The sequence below is a fragment of the Aquarana catesbeiana genome, linkage group LG02 (genome assembly GCF_042186555.1).
Source record: "Aquarana catesbeiana isolate 2022-GZ linkage group LG02, ASM4218655v1, whole genome shotgun sequence".
Classification (NCBI taxonomy): Eukaryota; Metazoa; Chordata; class Amphibia; order Anura; family Ranidae; genus Aquarana; species Aquarana catesbeiana.
The window spans coordinates 70,958,278-70,970,313 of NC_133325.1; the positions used below are offsets into that span (position 1 = coordinate 70,958,278).

At 40.5% G+C, this 12,036-nt stretch overlaps 1 protein-coding gene across 2 annotated transcripts in view; it reads right to left on the reverse strand.

Annotated features, from left to right (window-relative positions):
• Nucleotides 1–569: 569 nt before the first annotated feature.
• FAM76B (family with sequence similarity 76 member B) overlaps nt 570–12,036 on the reverse strand; it is a 29,163-nt gene continuing 17,696 nt past the window's right edge. Inside the window, exons 8-10 of one of the 2 annotated variants that reach the window (XM_073613035.1) lie at nt 10,585–10,720; nt 6,884–6,985; nt 570–3,557 (exon numbers count right to left, since the gene is read on the reverse strand). In XM_073613035.1, the coding sequence (XP_073469136.1) occupies nt 3,471–3,557; nt 6,884–6,985; nt 10,585–10,720 (325 nt within the window). In that variant the 3' untranslated portion in view covers nt 570–3,470. Of the gene's footprint in view, nt 3,558–6,883; nt 6,986–10,584; nt 10,736–12,036 lie in introns of both variants that reach the window. The other variant, XM_073613034.1, reaches the window with a different exon arrangement.

Sequence of the window (12,036 nt, forward strand, 5' to 3'; positions counted from 1 at the left end):
AACCTCAAACTACCACCAAACAACCACCCAAAATAAATTCTCTTGTTCGCAACGATTCCACATGTGTATGTTATTTGTGCCCGTAGTGCAGGCCCAGAAACAGTAGTGCGCACTTTGCGTTTTTTTTTTTTTTTTTTGTCCAACCTAAAAAACACAGATACAACTTACATTTTTTTTTTCCTTAAATAAGATCCTGCCCAAAATATACTGACCCTTACATGACCCAAACACTAACCCTGGCACTGACCTAGATCAAACCTTGATCTACGCATTTTATCTTCAAAATTACATTTTTTCTAACATTATTTTATTTTTATCACACACGTCTCTCTCTTCAGAGCGAGTACAGAGGCTTCACTGTGACTGATCACTGTGCTAGCCAGAGGGTACCACAGCAATCAGGTGACCCAGAATCGGGAGTTCCTGGTCCCGATCATTAAATAGCGCTCAATGAGACCCCAGTCTCTGTGCTGGGAGCATGCTGTGCCGCACACTCCCAGTACAAAAACAGATAGGCATATATGCATCTCAACAGCAATAAGCCCAGTCCATAGAGATATAGATGGATGTGTGTGTGTGTGTGTGTATATATATATATATATATATATATATATATATATATATATATATATATATATATATACACACACATATACACACACACACGTTATGTCAGCTTGAAGGGGTTAAAGCAGAAATGGAGCTATTTCCAAAAGTAGCCACAAAAAAAAAAAAAAACGCCTGTAAACGAAATGCGGTTAAACACAACTTACCGCGTTTAGAAGCATTTGACGCTTGAAATGCCTCTAAAATCAGCGTCTGAACTCATTTTTTTGCTTTCCAAAAAAGGCCTCTAAACTCAACTGCCTAAAAACGACATTAAATGAACCTGTGTACATGTACACATAAGATAACATTGGATGAGTTCAAAGGCAGTTGAAAAAAAGCATCCAACTGCCTCTGAACGTCTGTTTACTAACAACAGTGTACATGAGGTCTAAGAGCCAGTGTAAATGAGGCCTTAATCTCTACCTTTTCATGAATGGGGAATTATTCAGTGATCTACAACCCCTAGCCTTTTAAATTTCCACAGAAGAGCCAAGGGCCATGTGAAGTATGAGGACATGTAGGCAAGCATCTTCCTAACATGCTGATAATTAAGTACTGTCATAAGTATTCATAAAACTGAATAGCCACCAACCCCTACAACAACCAGTCCTTCTCAACACAGTCGATTTCTGATAGGGGCGGACAACTACATGCAGACCAAGCTTCTCCTAGGAATAATCCAAAAGCTGTAAATCACCGAACAGCCTTCCACTATGAGAAAGGTCTAAATGTCAGATATAAGCTAATGTAGTTGATCTTTCATCAATTTTTTGATGGTCTGTACAAAAAAAAAAAAAAATACACAAACACCACAATACTATGGTTTCCATACATATAAGACACACACACACCTATAAAATTTTAAAAGAACACCCAAGGCACTTGCAAGTAAAAATCCACAGAAAAACAGAAAAAAAAACAAAAAAAAAACAAACAAACCCCACACCTTATTTTCCTGCTGGCACTGTACAAGAAAGAAACGAGCAGTTTCCTTTCTCTTAAGAAAATTACATATTACTGAATAGATAAACCTTGGAAGTCATTTACACAGTAGTTTTTATTTTAAAGAAGAACTCCACCCACAAGCTTAGGCTAAGAGCGTTTGGCAATTAAGCCCCACACTCCAATACGCCATGCTGGTCACATCAATTCTCGAAAACGTTAAAATGGAACATGGAGTAACATTTTTGATTGACCACATTTTTAATTCACTAAAATTTGATTTAGAAAAAAAAAAAACAAAACAAAAAAAACAAAACACCTTGCTATCAAATACTTTTAGTAGGCTAAAATGTAACACTACAATACACTTTAAGGGGAATGTACTACATGCATAAAATGTTTGTATGTTCCAAACTTCAATTTTTTCATTTTTCATAAAATAAAGATCAAATATTGACTATAAACATAACTTGGTACAAGCACCATCTAGGCACCATTTTTTATTTTATTTACTACTGTGATGTAAGGTGTCCAGTGTGGTGACCTGAACAGCAGGATATCACATTACATAGCTATACGTTTTAGAGGAAGGGCCCACTGTGTCTGTCTGGATTTTCTATATGCAGGGGCAGAGTGTATCACAATTTACAAACACTGTATTGTAAAAAAGTACAGTGTGTTTATTTTTTCATAAAAAATGATTAAAATAAGACAAGTAATGAAACCAAATGATATGAATCAGCAATTTATAAACTCATAAAATGTTTAATTAAAATTGATCAAAAAGCCACAATCCTTTCCTTTAATGTCCTATACACATGATTAGCAATATTCAAGTGGTCAGACAAAAACTGGTCAATTTTTTTAGATGCAATTAGAATATCAATCAGGATTGTTCACATAATTGGATAGGAAGTTTTGTAGCCAGTCTGCAGTTGACCTATACACAAGTGATAACATATAGCTATATTAAATTGAGCGAAGATGGAAAATCAAGAGTAATAGTACTGGAGAAAACACTGTCCAAGGCTTCTTCCAGTGGCATGGAGGTATGGCACTAAACTAAAAAGTGAGAGAGATAGGAGAGCAGTCTGGCTGGTCCTCCTTTTACTACAGAACAGATGACCAAAGAGTGGAAACCTGACGGACTGAGACCCCTCCATGTAGTAACTTGGAATGGTCAGAACCCCGATCTCAGACTCTGAACTGCTTCCTGACCATTAAAACCCAATGGGCCTTTTAGATGAGCGCTGCACTAAATGGCCATTGCCACAATAGCAATTCAACACTGAAAACATAATTGGCGTTTTCTGCTCTGTCCCGAAATAAATCATGGGAGAAGCAGGAGTGGTCTTAAAATATTTGCTTCACCAAACCTTTCTGCCCAAACTGTTTTGGGTGGAGTCCCCCTTTAACCCTTTCTATGATAATGAAGGGAAACCAGCAGCACACTATCTTCCATAGCATTTTACCTGTTGCTGACAGCAGAGGGTATAAAGCACCATCATTAATCTTGCTGCATTATTAAATACAAATAAATTTTTAAAACACCCAGGTACCCCCCCCCCAAAAAAATCCCCAAAAAGTAATTTGTCACAGCAGATGTAAAGCGCTCATAAAAATGTGAGCACCAATAAAACACCAGCTGTTGATCTAAGTTTTATTTTTTTTTTTCCATTTTATTGCCTTCTGCTTTTTTCTTTTTTTTTCCTATCTTAGTGATGCTCTTCCTCCACAGCTGAAGTGGATCAGAGGTGTCTTCAAGCCAGTTGAAGTTGGTTGCGTCTGAGCGGTTTATAATTAAAAAGAGTCCAGGATTGACTATAAAATAGGCTAAAAATGAAGATTCCCTTGTGACTAAAACCATTTTAAGGGCTTCACAGACTAACAAACACTGTGTCCTCCTGTTAAACAGGTCCTCAAGAGGTCAGGATGCTGCCACTTTTATCAAATTTTTTACCCTTTGACAGAGCTGCAACTTGTTTCAGTAATTCCCGGTTTTTGCCCTAAAGACCAAAGAAAAGAAAAAAAAGTTAGAACATCACATATATTCGACCAATGTAATATGGAAACTCTCAGCCAGTGTTAGCTCCACTATTGACTAAGCCTGGTACACGCTAGCAGTGTTTTTTTCCCCCCATTTAATCCAGCAGGCAGAGTGAAAAAGGAACAAAAAAACAAAAAACTGAAGAGCTCGGGAGGTGCCACTGTACTAACAATCCGGATGTTAGAACACAATACCTCAGCAGGTGAGATGGCTGTACTAACAGGACGACACCCCCAAACTCTCCCACCCAACCCCGTCAGTTCTCTCAGCCCTTGGCTGATTGGATGCCAATTGGCAGCCCTTTTCTGGTCATGCCCCTTCGACAGAAGCCGGACCGGCTGCTGTACACACAGGCCGAATACCAGGCGGGATCAGGCTGCTTCAATAGAAACCAACCGATACCCGCGTGTATGAGGTTTAAAGCGGTAGTAAAATAAATACTATTGGGCCCCGGAAAGTCCTAATGTGCTGGTGTGCATTGCATACTAGCACATTAGGACAGACTTTAATGAAAATATGAATGTGCGTGGGAGGTGCTGTTTACAGGGTATGCCATTCCTTCAGAGCGCATGCACCGGTGGCATCACTGGCAGCATTTTAAGTAAATACCTCTTATGATGCACGATTAGATCGTAACACAGTACCTATAGGTAAGCCTCATTATAGACCTATAGTTATAAATCATACATGGGAGTTTACTCCCACTTCAAGGGTGGCCATACACAAAAGGTTTTCCATCACCTTATCATGGCCTGAACATCATGTGATTAGGCAAGAACCTGTCCCTTAATACATTTAGCAAATGTTTCTTTTCGATCTATAAGACCTTTCACACTGGGGCGGTTTTCAGGTGCTTTAGTGCTGGAAATAGCTTCTGTTAAGCGCCTGAAAACCGCTTCCCATTCATTCAAGTGTGACTTCTCGCACTGGGGCGGTGTGCTTGCGGGACGCAAGCAGACCAGCCATTTAGCATAGGACCTGGAAGCTAGTGAGGATCACTGGATGAGTGGTGTATACAGATAGTATATATTGTTTCCAGCTTGCAGAGGCATCAGCCAGTAGTACCAAATATCATTTTTTTAAATAATGCAATTCCTGTTTCGTGGCTGTATCACTATAGATGTTGGAGTTTTGTAAGTCGAAATGCGTTACGCCCACATTTATGTAACCAATAAAGTTATCACGTTGCCGGCTATTACCATGCATTTATGGTATACACAGTTTCATTGGTCCAAGCTGAACCAAATGTAACATGTATAAAAATAGCCATACCTGGAAATCATCTTTGAATTCCACAGGGAAGTAAAGCTGCAACTTACACTTGCCTCCAAGGATGCAATGCAGAGATCATCCACAGTCAATTTCAGCTTGTGACACACTTTTCTTAAAAACTGCTTTGCATTACATAGGATGCAGATTTCCCAAAGCCGGACATTTTGCAGATATGTACTCAGGGGCCAGAAGCGTGGCAGCAGGTGTGGTCCCTGCATGGCAGCAATGAAGGTTGATTATTAGCTTTATGCTGCCTTCCCCAGATTCAGAGGTGTGATTTTTACAGGGACCTTTGAGTATCAGATTTGAACATTTCTAACAAGAAAGACAGCATGGCCTGTGCCAGACAAAATGGCAAAAGGCACTGCACAAAAATAAAAAAATTGTCTACAATTGAGGGGGGGGATAAAAAAAAAAAAAAAAAAAAAAAAATGTACTCAACCTCTTCCCGCCCTCAAATGACGGCTGGGCAGCGCGGCTCTCGTTCTGGGTAGACGCCATGTGACAGCCCTCCAGAACGACCACTCTCGCGCACCCCTGGGGGCATGCAGTGATCGTGGCTGTGCCGTGTTGCTAGGACACGGCTCGAGCCCGATCTGTGTCCAGTTACAGCTGGTCACATGTCAACACGGAGATGCCGGTAATCGGCACTCCTCTCCTCACACTGAGAGTGTGAGGAGAGGAGAACCAATCAGCGGCATCTCCTTACAGAGGACATCTAGGGATGTAATCAGGGCACTGGTAATCAGGGCACTGATCATCAGTGCCTTGACTACAATTAAGTGCCAGCAATGTATGCCCACCACTGCCAGCAATCAGTGCCAGCCGCCAGTGCCCACCAGTGGCACCTATCAGTGCCCATAAGTGCAGCATATTCGTGCCTCCTCATCAGTGCCCATAAGTGTTGCCTTATCAACAACGCCCATCAGTAAGGGAGAAAAATTACTTATTTACAAAATTTACTGACAGAACTTTTTTTTCAAAATTTTTGGTCTTTAGGAAAAAATAAAAAAAACCCAGGAGTGATTAAAAGAAAGCTCTATTTATGTGAATAAAACAATAAAAAAATTCACATGGTTATAAAGTAGCATGACCGCGCAATTGTCATTCATAGTGTGACAGCACTGAAAGCTGAAAAATGGCCTGGGCAGGAAGGGGGTTTAAGTGCCCAGTATTAAGGTGGTTAAAGTTGTATTAAACCCAAAATCTAAAATGTAATATATTGCAGATTACCAAGCATTAGATGTGGTGGCTGCATTAGTTTTTTTTACTTAGGCCTTTTTCCCCCCTCTTTTTTCCCCTGGTGATCTGGCCAGTAACATACCTCCTGAAGTGCCCCCATTTTGAATGAAGGAGCACAGGGGGTGCACCTTGGGACAGCAACATTATCAACAACAAAATGAATCTCTGTAACTGAAACAATCTTCTAGAGCACTTGTTCTTTTGAAAAAACAGGACTTACTGGCAGGATCACTAGGTAAAAACAGAGGAAAGCCTAAAAAAAGAAAACGAATGCAGCTGCCACATCTAAGAATTGATAAGCTGCAATATATTAAAGGTTTGCTTTAAAAGTTTAATACTGCTTTAATACTCAAGTTGTCCGGGGCTGTTCTTCTGCAAACTGTTCTGTAAACACAGATTATTCTGTTGAAAAATGTAAAAGTAGGCTCTGTCAGGGTTTGTTCAAACTGCAGCAAGAATGGGACACTCAGCAGGAGATTGTCAACTTCCCAGCACCTACAATTATGTTGGTGACTGGAGGTAGAGGTGGCAAAAAAAAAAACAGTAGACCACGTTAAGGCATGGCTGCCTATTGATTTACACGGCCTAGCCCCTCCCCTCAGGCATGGTTGTCGATTTGTACAGTTTCTGCATGCTCTACCCCCTAGCTGCCTTACCAGCCAATGGATGAACTTCTGAACCACACATAGTATATGAACGCAGTCAAAGTTTTATTCCTTTACCGCAAAACAAGAATGGGATTCTTTAATACAACGAGAAGGAAATGCTTACCTGCAACTGCTCAAACGATTCCTTGTGGGCCTTTTCCATGCCATTCATCTTTGTCCTCAAGTTATTCTCTTGGAACCTGAAGTCTGCTTTCAGCTCTGTCAACTTTAAAAAATAAATAAATCAATCAATCCACAGAAGTATTTAAAACACCATGTAGTAAATATCTACTGGGGTCTAATCATGCCAAAAAATGTCAAAATAAAACCAAGCAGATAAAAAAAAAAAAAAAAAAATGCTGTTTGCGATCCCCCCCATTAGTTACAATAAACTGATGGCCCATGTCAGAAAATGCTGGTTCTTCCATGGAATGGGGTCAATTGCATGTAGCATAATCACTTTCTTATTCGATCTTTTAAAACATGAGCAGTTCATTTAAGACCTCTTTCACACTGAGGAGTTTTTCAGGTGCTACAACGCTAAAAATAGCGCTTGAAAAAAGCCTCAGCTGTGTGAAAGCCCGAGTGCAGGGCGTCACAAAAAGTCCTGCCAGCAGCTTCTTTGCAGCGGTGTAGGAGCAGCGAAGACACCGCTCCTCCACCGATCCTGCCCATTGAAAACAATGGGGCAGCGCTGCTATACGGCCGGCAAAGCGCTGCTGCAGCAGCGTTTTGCGGGTGGATTTAACCCCTTTTCGGCCACTAGCGGGGGTTAAAACCTCCCTGCTAGCGGCCGAATAGCGTCGCTTTACCGCTGACGCCCGGGGCGGCTCAGTGTGAAAGGGGTCTAACACTGAACATGTACTGTTTGCATGGCAGGGCAAGTTTATAGGTCCTCTTAAAGTGGTTCCTAAGGCTACTTGCACTCTGAACCGCCACAAAAATGCATATGCGTGTTTGCAGTGCATTTTTTAAAGAACATGCGACTCAAACTGCACCAAAAATGCATCGAGGGTGCGTTTTTGCTGCATTTTCCATTGCTTTTAATGGAGAGCTGAGTTTCTTTCTTTTTTTTTTTTTTTTTTAACCACTGACCAAAACGTGCTCCAAAAATGGGCAAACAGGATTTTTTAACACTGCAACGGAAGTGCAACGCCCCAGTCTGAACACATACATGGAATTTAAAAAGGAAACATTTTTCTTAAGCTTTTCTGCCTCTTTTTTGTCTGTGCAATGATATTGGGAAGTAAAAAAAAACTGCGCTTAGAGGCAAATAAGCTGCCAACACTTGATCAGAGTGCAGCGCTCATGATAAACCAAATAAATTTAATATGAAAACATGTATATGTATAAACCTGGGTTTCCCAAGGTCTGTAAAAAAACAAAAATAAAGATGCCAAAATAAACACACAATGATGTGAAAAATAAAATGAACAATGATGTGAAAATAAGAGTGGCCCAAAGCTCATAAATGATCATCATATTGTAGTCCATCATAAAAATGAAGTCCCAAAATTGAAGAAAAGAAGAAGATCACCCATGACTGTCCACAGTAGATTAAAACTTGATCTTTAAAGTGCAATCCACCAAGTGAGAACGTTGGCATGCTTACCAGAAATGGTGGACTACAACAGTGTATACAGATCGCAATGACTCCACGAGCGTCAACTGACGCGTTTCATCCTATTGGACATCTGGGATGAACAGATGTCCAATAGGACAAAACGCATTGGATAACGCTTGTGGAGTCATTGCGTTCTGAATACACTATTGAAGGATTACATAGCGTGATTTTATTGGAATTCTTGTAAGTGCACCTTCATTTTTTACATTATATGTGCAGCTGTTTTTTTTTTTTTTATACATACTGCCACGGATTGCCTTATTAACTGATGTGGTCTACAGCATATTGGGAGCTTGTTATATAAAAAGGTGGTACCTCTCCTTTCAAAATCAGATGGGGCTTATTCCATAGACATCAGCATATCCATAATGGATTTGGTTGAGGAGTTTCCTTATGACTGCTTGATTGACTCCCATGCTATACAGTATATAAGTCCACCACTTCTGGTAAGTGTGCCAACGGTCTCACTTGGTGGATTGCACTTTAAAGATCAAGTTCTAATCTACTGTGAACAGTCACGGGTGATCTTTTCTTCAATTTTGGGACTTCATTTTTATGATGGATTACAATAGGATGTTCATTTATGAACTTTGGGCCACTCTTATTTTCACATCATTGTTCATTTTATTTTTCACATCATTGAGTGTTTATTTTGGCATCTTTATCCATTTGTTTGTTTTAGACCTTGGGAAAACCAGGTTTATACTTTTCATCCTAAATTTAGTTTATTATCTTGAGCGCTGCACTATATTTTTTTATATGCTTGACACTTTAACTGCTGCCCTCCACAGCTCCTTCCTTTCACTTTCCTGTTGCTCTAATCAGATGCCATGTGATCAGATCAGTGATCAGAAGATGCCATGTGGAAGCTCTAGGTCATGACTTGCAGCCAACACAGGACTAAGGGCTCACTATCCAACCCAGGTGAAGTTTACAAAGAACTAAGGGATCTCTCTTTACACCCAGGTAATGCTTACACAGGTCTACAGGCTCTCAGGGGCAACAAGACCGCTCTACCTGCCCCCAGGTTAAGCTTACATAGGGCTAAGAGCTCTCTCTTTGCCTCCATGGGTGAACTGGGAGCTCAGAAGTACCAATTATCTTCATTGACTGTGGTTAGAGAAAGCAAAAGACGTGCTGCTGGTGGGGCTACCATTATATTGAACTGGTTTTTACTTTGGAAAAGAACAGATCCACGTTCATCCTATTAAATGAAAAGCCAAATTATACTGGTACAGGCAGTCCCCGAGTTAAGCATCCGACTTACAAACGGAGGGAGACAACAGGGAGTGAAAGGAAATCTACTCCTAGGAAGGGAAATTCACTCTTCTAAAAAAAAAAAGGTATGAGAAAAATTGGTCTCCACTGAAACTTTATTACCAATCCTCATTTCCACAACTCAAAATGTTCTAAAAATATTTTTTTTAAAAATGTACCAGTTTCAACTTACATACACATAGAACTTAAAGTGATACTAAAGTCTCTTTTTTTTGTCAAAAATAACAAACGTTTTATACTTACCTGCTCTTTGTAATGGTTTTGCACGGAGCAGCCCCGATCCTCCTCTTCGGCGCTCCTGGCACCTCCCTCCTGTTGGGTGCGCCCACAGCAAACAGCTTGCTATGGGGGCACCCGAGCCATTCGAGTCGCGGCCTGGCCCTGCCCCCTCTCTCTCTCATTGGCTGAGTTTGATTGTCAGCAGCAGGAGCCACTGGCACTTTGCTGCTGTCTCAGCCAATAAGGAGGGGAGTCCCAGGCAGCCGAGTCTCTCGTGCAACATCGCTGGATAGAGATGGGGCTCAGGTAAGTATTAGGGGGGCTGTTGCACACAGAAGGCTTTTTATCTTAATGCATAGAATGTATTAAGATAAAAAAAACCTTCTGCCTTTACAACCACTTTAAGAACAAACCTACAGAACCTATCTGGGTTTGTAACCCGGAGACTGCCTGTACTTGGATCAAAATTCCTACTAAAAATGAAACAAAAAAAAAAAAAAGGTGCAGCTTGTTATATTTATTTTTAAAAAGACAAGTATGTGGCAAGATTTGGTATAAATCAGACTTTACTTTCATTCTGCTGAGTTATTGTCATATTTAGTATATAAAAAAAATGTTAGCTAATAGAAGCCTGTGATTAGAGCATTTATGTAAACCTCTACAAAAAGAAAGAAAATGAAAATTGAGCCTGCATTCACACATACCTTTTTATCCTTCTCCAGAATGGTTTGGTCTCTCTGTTGCAAGAGACGTTTCAGAGACATGACTTCCTCTTTCAGCTGGCTGATTAGGACAAAGTTGTCTGTACCACCACTGTCAGTCGACTGAGTGATTGAACTACTAAAATAAAACATGCTGGAATTTGAATATTTATTGTAATACCGAAGAATTGTGTGTTTCTCACAGCACAGACATGCTTTTCATTGCAACAAAAAAACTTTAACAATACCAACTACTCCTATCCTCATTACTCTTACTACTAAAGTAAACCCATCGGGTCATTGGGAAAAAAAAAAAAAAAAAAAAAAAACCAGCACTACCAAATGTCTGACGCTCCACAACTAATGTTCCTTGTGCTTGGAGAACCCACCCAGTTCCCAGGACAACACACAAATATGCCACACACAGTAGACGTCTGTAAAGCACATATCTGTACTTATTATAACCGCAATATAGCTGCAGTACAGCCATCCCGATTTTTTACCCCACTTTGATACCAGGTACTTTCACCCCCTTTCTGCCCAGACCAATTTTCAGTGATGTCGCACTTTGAATGACAATTGTGCAGTCATGCAATTCTGTACCCAAACAAAACGGTTATAATTTTTTATAAGCGGATAGAACTTTCTTTTGGTGGCATTTACTAACCACAGAGTTTCATTTTTTACTAAAGAAATGAAAATAGACCGAACATTTTTTTTCTGTTCAAAAAAAAAAAAAAAAAAAAGTCTTAGTTTGTTACAAAAGTTAGTAAATAAGTAATTTTTCTCCTTCACTAATGTGCGCCGATGAGGCTGCACTGATGGGCGGCAAGGATAAGCAGTACTGATGGGCAGCCTTTATGGGCACCAATAGGCGGCACTGGCAGGCATCACTGATGGGACTGCACTGATTATCAGAAAAGTCGCTTATCGGCTCTCCTCTACTCACGCTGTCAGCATGAGTAGAAGAATGCCAATAACCGTAATTTCCTATTTACTATATAAGATGTGGATTGGACACAGCTGATCACATGGTAAATGGCCTACCTCACTGGCTCTTTACCGTGATTGGAGATGCGGTGTGTCCGAGAAACACACCACACCACCGATCGTCGCGCTGCACACCCCAAGCGGCTTGTTCTGAAGGATGTCAAATGATGTCCAGTCAGAATAATGAAAACCCCGGCTGGCATTTTGCTATAGGCGAGGTAGGAAGGTGTTAAAAATGCCCCCCCAACCCCCCCCCCCGCCCCACATATGTATAGTGTGGGCCTGAGATCCAGGTGTCCTACACACAAGAAAAGGGATTGGCAAATATATATACAGGCACAAAACAAGGTACCTCTATTTTGACAATGTTAATCAAATATTCTTAAATGCCTGAAAGGTTCACTTTGCTTTTCATAATGACCTCAGTTCCTAAAGCTCAAAACCAGGCAAAACTTTGTCAGGTTT